This window comes from Marmota flaviventris, chromosome 13 (genome assembly GCF_047511675.1).
Source record: "Marmota flaviventris isolate mMarFla1 chromosome 13, mMarFla1.hap1, whole genome shotgun sequence".
Classification (NCBI taxonomy): Eukaryota; Metazoa; Chordata; class Mammalia; order Rodentia; family Sciuridae; genus Marmota; species Marmota flaviventris.
The window spans coordinates 21,806,580-21,825,742 of record NC_092510.1 but is presented as its reverse complement, the minus strand read 5'-3'; the positions used below and the strand labels follow the sequence as shown (position 1 = coordinate 21,825,742).

At 39.7% G+C, this 19,163-nt stretch overlaps 1 protein-coding gene across 2 annotated transcripts in view; it reads right to left on the bottom strand.

The window, feature by feature from the left end:
* Frmd3 (FERM domain containing 3) overlaps positions 1-19,163 on the bottom strand; it is a 251,189-nt gene that overhangs the window by 71,222 nt on the left and 160,804 nt on the right. For both annotated transcript variants that reach the window (XM_027955620.3, XM_027955619.2), the window contains exons 4-6: positions 17,035-17,113; positions 10,119-10,216; positions 2,486-2,609 (exon numbers count right to left, since the gene is read on the bottom strand). In XM_027955620.3, the coding sequence (XP_027811421.2) occupies positions 2,486-2,609; positions 10,119-10,216; positions 17,035-17,113 (301 nt within the window). The remainder of the gene's footprint in view (positions 1-2,485; positions 2,610-10,118; positions 10,217-17,034; positions 17,114-19,163) is intronic.

Below are 19,163 nucleotides of genomic sequence, written 5' to 3'. Positions count from 1 at the left end.
GTACAGTGGTCAACTTGGAGAGTAGGATACATGCCCGGGTGCAGCCTAGCACGGGTCTCCTTCTTCTGTGACCCCCTCCTCACAGTGGAAGTGTGCGGAGTAACCCAACTGAAGACCCTGTTCCTCACACAACATCAACACATTCTCCACCTATGTCCACCAACGCTCCAGAGCAGCCTCGACCTCCACAGCAGGCTTTCCATCCAACTGCAGAAAATTCCTCTTCCTCTGCACTACCACCTTCTTCTACTCTTCTTGTCCTCCTCTCACAACCTAAAATCTCTCTCTGCAGTACTGAGGCAGAACCAAGTGTGTGTCTACTTGGGAAAGATAAAATATATATATACAGGAAAATATGCCCTGGAATTGCCCTTGCAATGACACATGATGCCTGGCAGTTGCATCCCTTGGACTTGTGATTCTGACCCCTTTCCGGGGCTTCCTGGTTGATACACAGAGCTGCAGTTCTGATCAAGCCATGGAAATTACTTCTGAGATTTATAAGCAGTGGCTGACTGATCCCTAGATCCCAATGACTACTTTCAGAGATCTCAACAAATCTGGGAGCTGGTACAGGTCCAATGCACAGCTTTCTGATTGTTAAAAATAATCTGGAATCTTTCAGTTTACCTACTTCCTCATAAAATCAGTTTGGTCACCAAATCTTACTGCCATGTCGCTCAAGATTTTTTTTTTTCAATTTTCATTCCTTCTATTCTTTTTCAGGTCCTTGGCTCTCTGAATGGTAGACATTACTTACCCCTCCTCCTCTCCCACCTGGTGTCCATCCTTGCAGGCCATTGCTATGGTGACACGGTGAAACATCTGCCCATCTACCTGCCTCTCAGGACTGATCAGCAAAGGAGTAAAAGTGTGGATGTTGGCGTCAAGATGCAAGTCCTGAGTCTGCTAATAACTATCAAGGGAAGTCCTTCGACCACTCCAGGCTGTACTTTCCTCATCCCTCACTGAGAACACTAATGGTGCCCACCTCATGGTGTTTGGGAGTACTAATGGAATAAGGCATATAAAGCTCTTTCATGGTGTTCTGGCATCCAGTAAGCACTCAAGTAATGTTTATTATAATGTGTTCTAAACATTTAAGACCCTGAAAATTCTGGTTATAGAAGACCTTTCCTACCAATCCACACAATGGATGCAATTTCTTCATCCAAGAGCCCTTACTCTATGGTCTCTAGGAAGGATGCTCCTATGACATAGACCCCTCACCCAAAATATTGGAACTTTATTGTTATCTCTAGCACCCTAGTCTCTAAAATGTAAAAAGAAGAGTAAGGATTTCATATATTTTCTCACAAAACTTTTCATTAGGAAGCAATACTCTAACCCATGGAAATGGTAGGCTACTTTCTAAAACAAGTATGTTTTGAGGTCTAATTATTTTTACTTCTAGGAATGAAGGCTACCCTTTCCAAGATAAAATATGCAGCCACTTTGAATGCCCACACTTCACCAGAAGGGGGAGTGTCTGCATAAAATAGGAAGCTCTAGCACTCATTCATAATGGGACAATTTTGTTCCAGAATTCATCATCCAGTGACACTATTTTCTTCATAATTACCAGAAACCCAGAAGATGAAAGCACCTCAGATCTTGCAATTCTTCATCAATATTTGTCATATCATTGCCTGTGCTTACTATTATTATCAAAAGGATTTCTTCTGTGATTTGCACAGGATCTAAACCCTAATGCAGACTAGAATATCTGAATTATCTGAATTCCAAGTGGGTGATGATTCCTAAGCATGCTTCATTTTATTCCACATAGCCTTAAGAGCACAGATTCTGCACCCAGGATGCTTGAATTTAAATCCCAGCTCTGACACTAGTCATGTGTAAGATGCTCAATCACTCAATCTCTGTGCCTCAGTTCCCTCATCTATAATATGGGAACAACCATAGAACCTATCTCCTAGGTTACTGTGAAAAGTAAATGAAGTCAATATATACATGATGCCTAGAACACTGCTTGGTACATAGTGAGTACTATGCAATTTGGTTCTCCTACCACGATGACTCTGTACTTACCATCCTGAAACATCTCAGACAAGGAAAAGAGGAGCAGGCACTAAATCCTATCATCTTGGAAGCAGTGTGAAAAACAGAACTTTGCCAATGGATTCTGCTCCACTTGAAGTCAATGCTTCCATCCACAGGAGGAAAAGAAGCAACACCAAATTCAAAATTGGCAAGGATGATTTATTTAAGAGTGGTTAAAAACCCTTAAGTAGGAGAAAACGTGTAGCTCTGTAACTGTTGACCATTCCTAGACCATTCCCCACACTATTGAGATTGTTATTGACAGAGGATATCTGGGTGTCCTTGACAGTGCTCAGATAAATTGCTCTGCTACCTGAAACAGTCTACCTATGTGTTACAAATATTCTTGCTTCACGTGAGTTCCTCAGTTCCTGCAGTAAGAATACCTTCTCATCTCTCTTTCATAAATGTCTACCCACATTACCTGAGTTCGTTTTTATGAATTTCCATGATTTTTCTTTCGAGCTTCTGTGACTGCTTGGGGAAGATCTCAAACTCACTGATGTAATTCTCAGGATGCTCATCAGGATCATAATCACCAAGCTCAGCTGTAACCAGTAAAGGTGAAGAAAAAGAGAAAGATTAGAAACAACAGCATGGGGGCTGGGGTTGTCGCTCAGTGGTTATAGCTCAGAGCACTTGCCTAGCACGTGTGAGGCACTGGGTTCGATTTCAGAACCTCATATAAATAAATAAAATAAAGGTCCATTGACACCAAAACAAACAAACAAAAAAAAAACCCCAGCATGGTTGGGGTGCATGTGGAATGTCTCATTCATCCAAAAGAAGATCCTGGAATAAACTCATGCAATCCTTATTTGTACCCATGGAAAGCCCACAGCCTGGGTATCTAGAGACTTGTGTTCAGGTTTCAGTCTAGCTCTATGAGCTTTGGCACTTATCACACTACTCTGGGTCTTGTTTTCTTCATCTGTATACTGAAGCAATTTAAAGGATTATTTCTTGATGGGGGCACTGCTGGCATTTGGAGGACTGAACAGTTTTATTGTTTCAGATTTCCCAAGGAATTGTAGGACATTTGACAACTCAACCCTTCAGACACTGAATGTTGGTAACACACTCACTGTGACCATCAAGAACACCACTCCCCAGAAGGTAGCCAGAGGGTATAAGACTGCAGTTAGGAGGAATATGTTCAAGAAGTCTACTCTACAACAAGGTAACAGCAGTTAATAACAATGTCTAGTACACTTGAAAACCTCTAAAGGAGCAGACTTTAAGTGTTCTTATCCTCACCACAAAAAGTATAAATATGTGAGATAATGCATATAGTAGCTCAGTTTAACCATTCTATAATATATGCATATTTCAAAACAGAATTTTGTACACTGTAAATATGCAAAATTTTGTCCATTAAAAATTTAATTTTTTTAAACTAAATGCCTCTCTGATATATCTAGGAAGTAGCTATCCTGGGAAACTTCCTCAAGATTCTCTTCACAGTTAATAGTCTCCAAGACCAAGAATCCCCTGGCTGGGGCTGCCAGCTCTGAGGTTTGTGAAGTGTGTGACTCATTCAATGACAAAAAAACACACACACAACATGAAGAAATCGAAGGAGAGTGCATTTAAACACAAACGGATTGCTCTTCAAACAACAGCATCCACCTGAGTAGTGAAAGAGCATTTGGGATTAAGGCTGTTGCAGCATTCTAATGCAGGCATCTCTGGAGAATCTTTAAGGGGAAAAAGAAATGCCTGCCCATCTCCAAGTGTCCTGAGGATCTAATAGAAGTGGGTGTATAGCCTATGGCCCAGAGAAATCAAGGCTATGTCTGGCTGTAGAAATACTTTCTACTGATTCCACAAGCTTGCTAAGGAAAATAAATAAGTATCTCAGACAGAAATAAAGAATATAGTCCAGGAAAGTAAACTAAAGATAGTATGTTTGTCAACGTGATCACAGCAGGACTTTGAAGTGGAAAAAAAAATCTGTATGCTTTCAGCACATTTGAAAAATCACACCAACTCCATAATATCTATCTACTGTTCTATCAATGTCAAATCAGCTAATGACAGTAAAAGGACAAAACCAGAGGAAAACAAAGCTCTTTAAAAGCTTCTTAATATAATTCAACTTGTACACTTCTTAAAACAATCTAGGATGCATATATACAGCCTGAGGAAGAATTTTAAAAATAAGATCCAAAATACCATTGATCATGGGGGGGGGGTGGAATTGATCAATTTGATCAAATCAAAATTGATTTATTTCTGGTCACTAAAAGACATCATACTGATGAATCAAGAGGTGTCGATTTGAAAAAATATGTTTGCAAAATCTGAAGTTGACAAGGGCTAGTCTCTAGAAGAAAGAACAAATCTGGGCAAATCAATGAGAAAATAGACTGGAAGACCAACAGAGAAACGGTCAAAGGATATGAACAGGCAATTCACAGACAGGGACATGCAAAGGGCTAGTGTATGGAGAAATGCCCAAATTCATTAGTAATAAGAGCTATGCAAACCAAAACAAGATGTCACACAAATACCATTGCCAAGAAATTAGGAAGTTGGCAGAAACATGAGAAAACAGAAACATTTATGCACTTCTGGGGCTTCTCATCAATACATGCAATTCTTCTAGAGAGCAAGGTGGGAGTATTTAGCCAAATATTATGACTCAGAAATCCCTCTTCTGGGCATATATCCTAGAACAGCTCTGGGTGCAAGAAAGGATATGTTCAACGGTTTTTATCACAACATCAATCATGATCATCATAAGTGGGAAGCAACTTGGGTGTTCATTGTTTGTGGGACTGATAAGTAAAACACCGGAGATGCACCCTACAGGACACACTGGTGATTAGAAGCCACAAGACATGTTCCTAGCAACACAGAGAGATCTCCAAAATAGTATTCTAATCATAAAGGAAAGAAATCAAATGAGTTCTAGAGCCCCATTTAACTAATGAAATTTAAAAGTATAGACACACAGAGCAATATTAATCATTTTACAAAGTTATATGCAAAGACATATGTGAACCCAGTTGTCACCTTTAGAAAAGGAAATGGAGAATAGTGGAAAAAGGTTAAGTGGATCAATCAATAAATAACCCAAAGGGACCAATGATGAGAGTGGACCAAGAACTCATGATTAACTCAACAAAAGTTCCAAAAGAAGTACACCTAAGCTGTGGAGTTGGCTGTGGACCTAAAAATTTAGGAAATGGTACACCAAATGCTCCCATTTCCCATAGGTAATGAGGTAATGGACCCAATGTGAAACTAAGTTGTTTTCAATGCTTGCAGAGTGCTTGGTGAGAAGGGGCCTTGTTGATGGGGTGCATTTCTATTTCCAGGAAAATTTTTGAGATACAATAGACTTGTAGAACTACATTCTGCAAATAAGTAGCCTGGAAAATGCCATAAAACTTAGAGAATAAATGCCATGGAGAGCATAGGGTTGCCTCCCTATCACAGATGCTGTTCCCTCTTCCCCTAAAGCTTGTCTTTAAGTTTGACTTCAGCACAGTCTTTTAGTGAATAAGGACTTGTCACTACTCATATCAAGAAGAGGGAGCCACTTGTAGTTCTCTCTTCTCCACACGACATTAAGGGTGAAGTTGTATCAGAAGACACAGCACACTGGATGGCCAGAGGTTTAAAACAGGCCCTAGCACTTTGCAAATTTAACTGCCAGAAGAACCCAAAGAATCTGAAGGAAAAGGATGAGTAAGAGGCCTGGGGTTGTGGTTCAGCAGTACAGCGCTCGTCTAGCACATGCGAGGCGCTGAGTTCGGTCCTCAACACCACATAAAAAATTTAAAAAAAAAAGGGGGGTGAGTAAGATCCGGTGATGGTAAGGATAATGTGGGATGGCATTTTCCCCAGTTGGGAAAAGACTCATTCCAAAAGAACTCCAGATACAGGACAATAAAGTTTCAGAGTCAGCTCCTTCTGGAATCTTCCCTGACCCCCTTGCTGAGCCAGAACCCTCCTGAGGGCACTATAGCAGGAACCAACCCACGTGTCCCTCCATGTAGTCATCAGAACATCGGCACAATGGTCTGCTTACTTGCCTGCCTGCCTATAAGTACTCTGTACTGCAGTGCCTGACACCCAGCAGCTATTCAATAATTGTTTGGAGGACACATGAATGAGGTAGTAAATACCTTCCCAACAGGCAGTTGCTCAATCTTTCCCAAGTGTAGAGGGAAAGCACATGTCAGAGCAATTGAGCGAAGTATCCTGGCTCATTCGACAGATTTCATGGAGAATCTCCAGTGTGCAAGACACAGGAAAGCTGCAATAAAGAGGCATCCCAAGTCTTGCTCCTATGGAATTAGATTCTACATAGAGAATCTAGAATGCCCCCTGCCCCAATAGGCCCACAGGTTAAGTACATGATCATCCGCTTGGTGGTACTGGGAGGTAATGGAGATGTTAAGAGATAGGACCTAGTAGGAGTTCTTTAGATCATTGGGGTGTATTCTCAAAGGGGACTGTAGGACATCAGTTTCTATCACTTTCTTTTGCTCCTGGGTTTCCTCAGCCGCATGCTTCCACCATGATGTGCTGCGACAAGCCCAAAGCAATGAGGCCAAATGACCTTGAATTGTAGCCTCTAAAACTATGAGCCAAGGTAAACCTCTTCTCTTTATAAGCTGATTACCTCAAGCATTCTTTAATAGTATCAGAAAACTGACTAACATAGGAAGAAACACAATAAGCCCCAAAACAACTCAGCAAGAAAACTTCAGGTATGTGTGCTTACCAAACAGGGGTATGGGACAACCAAATAGAGGTATGGGAAAGAACCATGGACAGAAGGGAGGCTGCTTTATGTTAAGTGGACCAAAAAAGACTTAGAGGAAGGAGTAGCTGCACTGAGTCCTGAGTAACTAGTAGGAGCCGAAATATCCACTGGGACTCACACAACAAGAAGAGATAAGATCAATATTTACTTGGTGCTCTTTTGTAGAATGAATAGGAAAACAAAAAATGTTCCCAAGAAAGAATAAAAATAGATTCCAAGGATTATGTATGTTTGTTTTGCAAATTGTATTATGAAAAGACATCCATTTTGCATGCATTGACTATGTTCCTTGGATTCAGGTAACAAAACTACAGGTAACAAAACTCTAGAAGACTGACTGTTTTCTATACACTCAGAATACCCTGAAGCTTAACACACACTCCTTAAACAGGCATTAGAATATCACATAACCTCCCACTTTCTAGTCAGTGACTCTACCTTCCTTATTACTCTGCATGAATAAGTGGTTCTGACAAAGCCCATCTTTATCTGCATTTGTTAGTGACCTCCGGAGCTACTTAAATATTCAGTCTAAGCACCAGAGAACTCAGCTTTTACTGAACTTGCTACAAATGACCCAGGGGCTGTACTGCATTTTAGAGACAAAAGGTTCTTTCAAGGTCTGTCAGTCCATTTCCAACTCTACTTTCCTAGCCACGTCTGTGTGTGTGGTCAATGATAATAGCAATAAAAGATGAAATAGGGCCGTGCTCATCTGGATGGAACTTTTGTGGCTTCATTTGAAATATAAAACAGGATGGAGAGCTTTCCATTATAGATCTACATTGAGCATGCCCTTGGAGAATTGACAGTAATTCACTAATGCCTAAATACATTCTGAAATCCTCCGATGCTAGTCTATTGCTTGGATTAGTATCGATTCCCTTTTCCTTCCCCGAGACAGTGCACCTGAACCAGAAGTGCACCATCTTCACTACGAAGGAATACAAATGTGAGGTTTTAACAGACCTTCACTCTGGGGTAAAAGAAGTGGCTTTCTCAAGCACATTCTCCACCTCACAGCCCATGGGACTACTTCCCACCACAGAATCACTCTAGTTATGAGCACTTTAAACTGGAAAATATCCAAAGGATCTAACACTTCTTCCAATGTTTGCTACACAGCACTAGGATGCTCCAAGGGAAGGGAAAAAGCAACACACAGCACACTCCCCAAAGTATATGTTTGGAAAGCATAACCCCCAATACAGCGAGGTTCAGAGATGGAGCTTTTAAGCAGTGACTAGATCATGGAGGCTGTAACCTTATTAGTGGATTAATAAAGAATGTACTACTGAATGGTAGCTATAAGCAGGCATGGCATGGCTGAAAGAAGTAGGTTGCTGGAGGCATGTGCTTGGGGACTACACCTTGTATCTTGTCCCTGACTTCTCTCTGCCCCTGTCACCGCTCTGGCTGCCATGAGCTGACAGCCTTCCTCTGCCACACCCTTCCACCATGATGTTCTGCCTCACCTCAGGCCCAGAGCAATGGAGTCTGCTGACCATGGACTGAGACCTCTGAAACAAAAAAGAACTTGGAGGATCCCAAAATAAACTTCTCCTCCTCTAAGTTGTTCTTTCAGGTTTTGCAGACTAACACCCAACACTCATTTCAGAATACTTAGAGAACAGATACACCTGGGAATAGGGTCAAAGGAAGAATTTCACAGCACAGGACGTCCCATGAGCACAGAGGTGGGCCACAATGAGATCCCCAGGAGAAGGACAGAGTCTCTCTTAAGCACTGAATGAAATCTGGCCTTGTGACAGGTAGATGATTGTCACCTATGTTATTCTTTCTAGATCCATCATAAACTGACACACTCAGGCACTAATCTCTCTCTCTCTCTCTCTCTCTCTCTCTCTCTCTCTCTCTCTCCCTCCCTCCCCCCTCTCTCTCCCCCCCTTCTATGTTTCCCTCCCTTCCTTCCCCCCTCATAGTCATGCCAAAAGCATTCTGCTACAAATGGCTGGATCATCAGGGTCTCTCCAAATAGCCCCTGTGGCCAGCTGCCTTCCAACAAACCCCAGGGAACAGCACACCCAACCCATACTTCATTCAAGTGTGGGCACATCCCTAGCAATGTGCTGCCTCAGGAACTAGAGGGCTTTCTCTCAAACACTGTCCTTACAAGGTAGAAGCATCTAGAAGCCAACCCAGGTCTCTGCATTCACTGTTTCCCACTGATCTCTCTCCCTGCAGCTGGTTTAACCCTAAAAAGAACAGCAGCCACCACTGAGGTTCCTGCACTTCCCTCCACCTGGTGCAGAATGGTCTCATGAAATCACACAGCCAGGGAGAAGGTTGACCATTCATTTAATAGATGAAGACACTGGAGCATGAAGCACTTAAGCAATTTGTCTATGGTGAAATAACCAGGAAATGGGAAAAAAAGGTTCAAACTGAGGTATAAGAGATAGTGAAACTAATTTTCTCTTCATTTTGTTACATGGCTAGAAAAACTGAGGAATTAGACACAATATACATGCACATGCATATACATTGGAAAATATACATGTACATGACACATCACATGAAATACACATGCACATACATATACATACATGAAATATACATGAACACATATACACATGTTAAAATGTACATATACACAATATGCACAAGAAAATATACATGTATACAATACATACATGCACGCATAGGAATATTTATGTACACACAGTCAGGTACACATGAAAATATATGTGTACATATACACACATGAACATATACTTACACACATATATACAAACACACACAGGGAAATATATATATACATATATGATGAGAATATATATATATATATATATATATATACATACATATATACATATGTATTTATAAATCCTTTGGGGATGAATTCCTTATTTGAAACTTACCTTCCTAGACACGGTTTCTCCCTCTCAAAATGCCCTTAGACCTCATGTTTGGTAGTTGGAACTCAAAACACAGAATATCCATACCTCTAGAGAATTTCTTAAATAACTACACAGTTCAGCAACTTTGAAAAAGACACTCTGAACCCTATTTAGGGTCTTTGTAGGACACTTTGTCTTTGCAGAGGTTACTGTGAACATCTCAGACCAGCCTTCCACCAAGATTCCACTGGCTTCGGACAGAAGTTGAGCAAGGGACTGTGCTACATTTGCAGTCCCACCACACCTCCAAACACAGACATAACAGGATGGGCACAATTTGGGGAGAGGGGAGGCATGGGACAAAGCTCTGCAGCTTTATGCAATGATGGGAGAGAGCACAGTGGGGCCAGACTCACCTTGAACAATACAGGCACCCAGGTAGGCAGCATCAGAAAAGGAGCACAGCAGTCGACCATGAAAAATATCTCTTTTAATTTGCAGATACAAAAGGTACCTGCAACACAAAAGCAGAAATAGACGCTCTAAGTTTTGGCTGAAGCCTGGAAGAAGTAGGAGGATTGTTCATGCTCTGCCTACCCAGGTCACCAGAGCCCCACCCAGCCCCAGGCGGCAGTCCAGACATTCCAAGCAGAGAAAAACCTTTAGAAAATCCAGAGTATCTGTAGCTAAACAGATCTTATCAGATTTCAAAGCTGTATGGGCTCAGCCTTTTCCAAAAGGCATGAGAAGAACTAACAGAAGTCACAGGGCCCAGCAGCCACTGCCCCCATACAGTGACAACCATCATCATCACCACACCTCAGATATTGGGCACCCAAGTTCCGTTTGAAATGAAGAATCAGGAAACAGATTCAGTTAGTAAAAAGACTAGCACGTCATTTCTCATTGGTAGACAGAAACATTAATGAATTAAAAAAAAAAAAAAAGGCTTAGTCACGAGGCCAGAAAGCCAGCAGATCACGATTAGAGTTGTCATCTGTATCCTGTCCTCCTCTTCAGGGATGTAGATGCCTGCAGAGGCCAGGCAAACCTGTGGCCAGGGAAATGGGCTGGTGCAAGGAGGCCAAGAAAAGAAAAGCAGAAGGTGGGGCTCCCTACAATGAGGGCAGCCACCTCTTGGCTCCAGCCCTATGGAAAGTATATGCCCAGTTTCTCAGAAAATTGAGCTTGGGACAAGGATGTGAGGCTCCCCAGAGCTTTGGTCTCTCCTCATTATGAAAAAGCAGTTGGCCGACCATTGTGTTTTGAGACAAAGCCCATGAACTTGGGTCCTTGCATTGTGCAGGTTTTTGGCTTGGTTGGAAAATAGATATGAATGATAAAGTGTTGGATTTCACAAAGAAACTTGGAAGATCTACTTCAGCAAAATAAGGAAATAGCAGAGATGATGGAACATTGGGAAAAAATTTACAATGGGTAGATGAAAAACCAAACAAATGATTACATGAGGCTACTACTAACTTTGGAGAAAATTTGGAGAAAAATGAAAGTATGTAGAGGAAAAGAGTTTACAATGTATTATTTGGCTCAGTGAGTAATATTGATATATAGTTAAAGTAACATTGACCCCTGGTTTAACAAAAACTTATATATAACCAGGTCATGGGGGAAGAAAAGAGAAGTTGGGATAGGAAAGAAAGAATGAGTAGTTTTTCGCCATGGCAGGAAGTCAAGAGACAAGGATTAAAGTTGGCAAATCAAGAAATAATGGTATAAGGGGCTGGGGTGTAGCTCAGTGGTAGAGCACTGGTCTAGCATATCCACTATCTAGAAAAGTTGAGGGTGCTAACCTTTAGGGAAAGGCTGGGTGTTGGGAAGGTGGGGACAGGGGGATTGTTTTAATTATAAACCTTCTAGTACTATTTAACTTCTAAAATGATACACATAGAAGTGCTTATTTGTGTGTGTGTGTGTGTGTGTTCCTTTGATTAAAAAATAGTTTATTTTTAAACTTAAAAGTACATCGAAATTAGATTCACAAGTGAAACCTTTGAATTTTAAGTGTTACAACAAATTATTTTCAAAACCCAGAGGACTTAAAAGCAGCATACTACAGGGATACGGCCACATCAATATTTATAGAAGCACAATTCACAATAGCTAAACTGTGGAACGAGCTTAGATGCCCTTCAATAGATGAATGGATAAAAAAAAATGTGGTATATATGCACAATGGAATATTACTCAGCAATAAAAGAGAATAAAATCATGGCATTTGCAGGTAAATGTATGGAGTTAGAGAAGATAATGTTAAGTGAAGTTAGCCAATCCCCAAAAAACAAATGCAGAATGTTTTCTTTGATATAAGGAGGCTGATTCATAATGGGATAGGGAGCGGGAGCCTGGGAGGAATAGACAAACCCTAGATAGGGCAAAAGGGTGGGAGGGGAGGGAAGGGGCATGGGGTAATTAATGATGGTTGAATGTGATGATCATTACTATTCAAAGTACACGTATGAAGACACGAATTGGAGTGAATATACTTTATATACAACCAGAGATATGAAAAATTGTGTGCTATGTATGTGATAAGAATACATTCTGCTGTCATATATAAATTAAAAAAATATATATAAGAAAAAATAAAAATTAGACTATAAGATAAATTTTTTTTTTAAAAAAAGCACTATAGTGCCAAACAAAACCCAGCTAGGATGCACCAGTTTGCAACCTCTTAACCATGACTACACATTAGAATCATCAGGGAGAGTTCTGAAAAACGCCAATACCTTGAGTCCTTGAATTCTACCTCAGACCCAATTAAATCAGAATCTGGCCCTCACCAAACCTCATATGTGAATATTCATGGGAGCATTATTCATTATAGCTAAAAAGTGAAAACAACTTAAATATCCACCAACTGATGAGTAGATAAAATAAATGTGGTTTATTTATACAACGGCATATTATTCAACCATAAAAATGAATAAAGTACTGTTAGATGCTACAACAAGGATAAATCTTGAAAATGTTATGTCAAGTGAAAGAATCCAGACATAAAGGGTCACATAATGTATAATTCGATTTATACAAAATGTCCAACATAGACAGATCTATACAGACAGAAAACAAGATTAGTGGTTTCCAAGGACTGAGAGGACAGATACCAAGCTTCCTACTAGGGAGATAAAAATATTCTGGAATTACATCATGATGGTGGTAGCACAACCTTGTGACCATACTAAACCCCACTGGATTATACAGTTTAATGTCTGCCAAAAGAAACCAGTGCTTTTGAAAATACAAATTATCTTAGAGTAATGGTTCTTAAATTTTAACATGATCAGAATTACCTGGAGGCCATATGAAAATATAGATTGCTGTCCCCTCCCAGAGTTTCAGATTCAGTATGTCAGGGGCAGGGACCAATAATCTGTATTTATAATAAGTTCCCAGATAATATTAATGGATGGATCTTTATCTCACCCTGCTTTATGTTATGCACTGTGCTCAGCATTGAGCTAGTCCAGGGACCTCACTTCTAAGACCATGGCCCTGATTTGTCCAGAATACCAAAGTCGGGATCTAAGTACTTGAAATGATCAAATCTTTCCTTCTCTAAAGACTGTAAACTTCCAGGCCAAATGTCATGAGGTTTCTTTTCTAATTGTTGAATGTGTGTTTTGAATACAAACGCATTAGTTTCTACTTTTTGATGAGTTCAGTAGTGGAAAAAATTTAAACAACTATTTACTAATGAATGAGAGGTTTGGGTTCTAATCCTATAACTCAGAAATCAGGTTTGATGAAAGCTTCCTAAGAAAAGAAAATCAGCTTTCACAGCATCACATCTTGGGTCTTTGCTTATATCAGTGATCTCTGGAGATAATCAAGGATTTATTGCAGACTCAACATAATCCATGGGGGCTTTTGATGGCTTCAGGTTCAGAATGCTCATTTTTTAATACAACCACCATCAAAAAATAATCCATCTTCCTTAGTATCATTCCTGCATGAAAGGATTAAGCAACCAAAACACAAGAGGATTTGGGGCATGAATTATTGTGCTGCCATAAATGATATTGCTTCCATGAATTTAAAGATGGTTCTCACTAAAAAATATGTTTTAAACCAACATACTTTTGGCTACATTTGATTGCATATGGCATTTATAAAAGCTCAGAAATCTAAATGATTGTAAGATGACTGCTCAAATGGTGGAGAGATGAGGAGAGGATGAAAACTGATTTCAAATGTCCTTTTTCATGGGTATTTTTGTTGCTTTGCCCTTTTAAACCTGTTCCTTAACATTTCTTTATTCATAAGCATGGTCATGAATGGGACTTCAACTGCTCATATATTAAATCCTCTTCAAATTTTAGGTCAAATCTTACAACAAAATAATAACTTACCATACTAGAAAAAGCTAAATGCTTTCAAGACAAGGGTTTAAACTATAAGTACTTGGGCACAATTTGTAAATTAGTCTGGAATGCTAAGGACCATGCTGACTAAGAAAAAAAGTATTTTTTTCTATTTTGTCAGATTTATTTAAAAGTAGGCCACATTTAATTTTTTTCCTTTTCTTTTTTTTTCTTTTTTTATTGTGGGTTGTTCAAAACATTACAAATTTCTTGACATATCATATTCCACACTTTGATTCAAGTGGGTTATGAACTCCCACCTTCACCCCATACACAGATTGCAGAATCACATCAGTTACACATCCATTGATTTACATATTGCCATACTAGTGTCTGTTGTGCTCCGCTGCCTTTCCCATCCTCCCCCCTCCCCACTCCCCACCTCTCCCCTCCCCTCCCCTCCTCTCTCTCTACCCCCTCCACTGTATAACCCTGAGGGTCTCCTTCCATTACCATGCATTTTCCCTTCTCTCTCCCTTTCCCTCCCACCTCTCATCCCTGTTAAATGTTAATCTTCTTCTCCTGCTCTTCGTCCCTACTCTGATCTTAGTTACTCTCCTTATATCAAAGAAGACATTTGGCATTTGTTTTTTAGGGATTGGCTAGCTTCACTTAGCATAATCTGCTCTAATGCCATCCATTTCCCTGTAAATTCTATGATTTTGTCATTTTTTAATGCAGAGTAATACTCCATTGTGTATAAATGCCACATTTTTTTTATCCATTCGTCTATTGAAGGGCATCTAGGTTGGTTCCACAGTCTTGCTGTTGTGAACTGTGCTGCTATGAACATCGATGTAGCAGTGTCCCTGTAGCATGCTCTTTTTAGGTCTTTAGGGAATAGACCAAGAAGGGGAATAGTTGGGTCAAATGGTGGCTCCATTCCCAGCTTTCCAAGAAATCTCCATACTGCTTTCCGAATTGGCTGCACCAATCTGCAGTCCCACCAGCAATGTACAAGTGTACCCTTTTCCCCACATCCTCGCCAGCACTTGTTGTTGTTTGACTTCATAATGGCTGCCAATCTTACTGGAGTGAGATGGTATCTTAGGGTGGTTTTGATTTGCATTTCTCTGACAGCTAGAGATGGTGAGCATTTTTTCATGTACTTGTTGATTGACTGTATGTCCTCCTCTGAGAAGTGTAATAGTGTGACACATTTGACATATAGGAAAAAAATCTATCTATGCAGAGGCAGAGGACTTCTTAACTTCCTTTGGAAATGTTGAAATATTCACAATATTCCACTGCTTGTGCCTGAGTTATTTAGTCAAAGTCAGGAAAATATTAGCAAATTCAACTGACAGGGGCTTAAGTAGGGTTATTAACGAAAACTTTGTATTCTTTTGCTCTCAAATAGTACCTTTCTCATCAACAACAAAATATCCATCCTTAATTTATACTGTGACACATTCGATTTTTATCCTCCAGACAAGATTGTGGAGAAAACAAATGACAAAAGTAAAGCAGTTTTGTTTTTTTTTTTAAATCTCATCTTCCTAACTACAACATTAACACCCTCAGTGCAGAACAAATATCTTCTTTTGTCTGTTATTATTGTTGGTTTTGTTTGTTTGTTTTTGATAACTCACCCAGCTTCTCGCCCTGGCTAGATAGCCAGAACTGAGGAAGAAATTATCAAATAAATTTTCAAACCAAAATCAGGTTAAAGACACATATTCTATGAATTCACTGATATAAAACATCCAGAATAGACAAACTCATTAAGACAGAAAATAGACATGGGGCTGGGAAAGGGGACTATAAGAAGTGACTGGTTTGGGGTATATGGTTTCTTTTGGGGGGATGATAAAAAATGTTCTAGAACTGGATAGTGTTGATGGTTGTTGTGAGTGTACTCAAGGCCACTGAGCTGTACGCTATTTGATCATGGAATTAATTTGTTATATGAATTTTACCTACCTAAATAAAAAGAAAAAAGAGACAGATTGTAAAATAATGACCTATTAATTCCTCCTTTCCACACACATACATAGCCTCTCTCCCTACTCCTCTACCCCCAGCACAAACCTCTCTAAATGGCTGTTAGCAAATTAATCATAGAGAACAGAACCATCTGCTCTCTTCCAAAGTCACCTCAGTGCCACTGGGGTCAAGCTTTAACAGAGACTCTGGGTAGCAAGAAAGCAAAATACCTAAAAACCCTATCTTTCCCCCTGCCAATGATCAGAGCAATTTGCATTTGCTTTTCTATTGCATCTGCACATAAGCCGATTATTTTGAGAGATGATTATACACAGTGATTTGGGGGGTCACCAAATCAGAGCCCCATCAAGAATGAAGTGCACAATAGCTCTCTCTCTCCTCCATCCACCATGAAGTTGGCCTCCCTGGGGAGAGGCCTGCTTAGCAACATTTGCCAAAAAGCAAAACCTCCAGAAGGTGAACTGAATGTAACTCCAGCAGAGGGAGATGTGAAGGGAGGAGATCTGAGAACTGGAAACTTCAAACTTAGAAAAGTCTATAAGGGAAGGGACACCTGCCCCGGTGGGGTCATCATTTAGCAAGCTGAATGACCAACTGTCCACTCTGTTGGACTGTGATCTTTCTCCTCCCAGAACAGCTAAGATCCCCAAAGTAGGCTGCACTAGCTATGAATTTGCCCACATCCTAAAGACAGTCCTCTTCTACTTATTTTTAGCATCCCACTGTCAGATGTTTTCAGAGTACCTCCCCCTCAAAACCACTGCTTTTTTGTGCAGCTAATTACACTCCCAGTGACAATTGTTTTGGGGGGAAAAAAATCCCAAGACAATTAAATGTACGAGAAGCATTTCTGGCCAAATGGCTGAGTTCAGCGCCTGCTTGGTTGAGAGGTTATGATCTAGACCAGAGGCGCCATCTTTATAGACCATCTTTATAAAGATGGCAGAGGCCAACGGCTGGTTAAAGGTGTAGGTTAAACATACAAACAAACGGAAAATACCTTGTGAGCTCTTCTTTAATCTTCAAGGGTTCATGTGGGTAGAATTTCACTCTAAAGCACATGGTGTATGGTGGATGAGCTGAAACATCATAAAGAAAAGGCATGAGATAAGCAGCAGAAGACCACGGACTCCAATACACAGGAACGTCAGCCATGAAGCCTCACGGACTAGCCAGGAGGGGCAGGGGAAAGGGTGCCTCTCCAGGAGAAGCAGATAGAATGCCCAAGAAAACAAAGCAACAGTGACAACAAAACTCAAAGAAAATGCTTGACAGGACGCCGAGAGCAAATGCAGAATACAAGCAACCTAGTCAGTGAGGACATCTTTCCACATCACAGCTGACCTTCATTCCTTTATTCTCTTCAGGTCACAGCTCCACAGACATTTTCTCTTCTGATTCTTCCCACCCACTTGTGACAGATAAATTGCCCATTAGCACCATTCAGGTTTGGGGGATCATGAAAGATATTTCAGCCTGTGAAGTGGAAAAATGTCACTATACATGACTAGTTCTCCCAAAATGATGGTGCCTTTGAATTAAAACTGAGACTTTAAAAAATGTAAATAGCCATGCAGAGCCTACTTTATAGTTTTTTAAGTATTGTTTACATATAAGGCCATTGACTGTGTGAAAATAAACACTGTTATAATTTTCTAGCTTGTCTGAATCAAGATAGTACTATATAGGCAGCAATTCTAGTTGAGGTTCATGATTCTGGAATGTTCTAATTGCATCAAAAATCAGCTAATGAGATTCCTCAGGATTTCTAACATGTCAAATTTTTTTGTTCTTATTAGTTAACATCTTCATTTATAAGCCCATTGCTTATTTGCATAATTACCCTAATAAATGCATATATGTGAAGTAAGATACATTAAGATTTGAGTTAGTATATTAATTGAACACCTTAAAATCAAGGAACTATGCCCCTATCACTGTTCCTATAGATCTGACATACTTGCTCACTTGCCTCTTTATAAATCAGTATAGCTGCCTGGTATCAGCTCTGGGTCCACATCAGATGGAATATGAAACAGCATCCTATTCTCCCCAAATTCCAATTTCAAGATAAGCAAGGGCTAAATAACCAGCCAATTCTACAATGTATAGCTATTCTTTATGTAGAAAGAAACGTCTGATTCAAATATGAAGGTATAATGGATATAATTTAATGTGGAAAATAATTATTAAAATAATCTAATAGAAAGCATCCAAATCCCAAGAAAATAGTGGTATTTTTATGTCTATCTTAGCAAAGAAAAACTGATCTCTCCCTCTCCCTCTCCCTCTCTCTCACACACACACCTTAGTACTCTTCTCTATAGTAAATTAGGAGCTTTGGGTCAGTGCTCTTAGCTTGATCCTGTGTTCTCTAGTTTTAGGAAAGTATACATATTTCTGAAGTACTAGGAGAAAACGGACACATTCTACATAGCAAAAAACAACTTAGAAACATACAACTGAGTCTCCGTCATTCATTGTTCATGATATCAAGATATTCAGTCTTAACTTAAAATATTTTACCTTTGAAAATTCTTTAGATTTCCTTTTGTTTAAAACACCATCTCTAAATTATTAAAACTTGAAAGATGATTTTTCATTATAAAACCTCCAGATTGTCTTTAACAGAAAGTTTGAGAGCATTTTTATAAAAGAGGAGTAAAACCAAAGATGGGATTAACATGTGAGAGGAAAGGAATTGTCCCTCTTTCTTTATTTCTTCCTTTCTTTCCTTTGTCTTTTTTCCTGTCCTCTAAATTAATATACTTAAACACAAGCAATAAAGATAGACACAAACACACATATGTATGAACATGCAGCCATTCCCCTCCCCTTTGATTTCCTTCATCTCTATTCCTGCATCTTCTGTCTCTCAGATTCCTACCAGACCTCATCCACCCCCAAGCTCTCCAACCATTGTTAACGTCATCTACATTCTTACACTCCTTTTGCCATCCTCACAAAAACATATACTAAGCCCAATTTTACATAGGGGAATTTTTTAAAATTTATTTTCTCAAAATGAAATCATACTATATGTTTCTCTTATTTATCTCACTTAACTCTATATCCTGCCTATTCTTCCTAGATAGCAGACATAGATCCAACCCACTGTAATAATTCTTT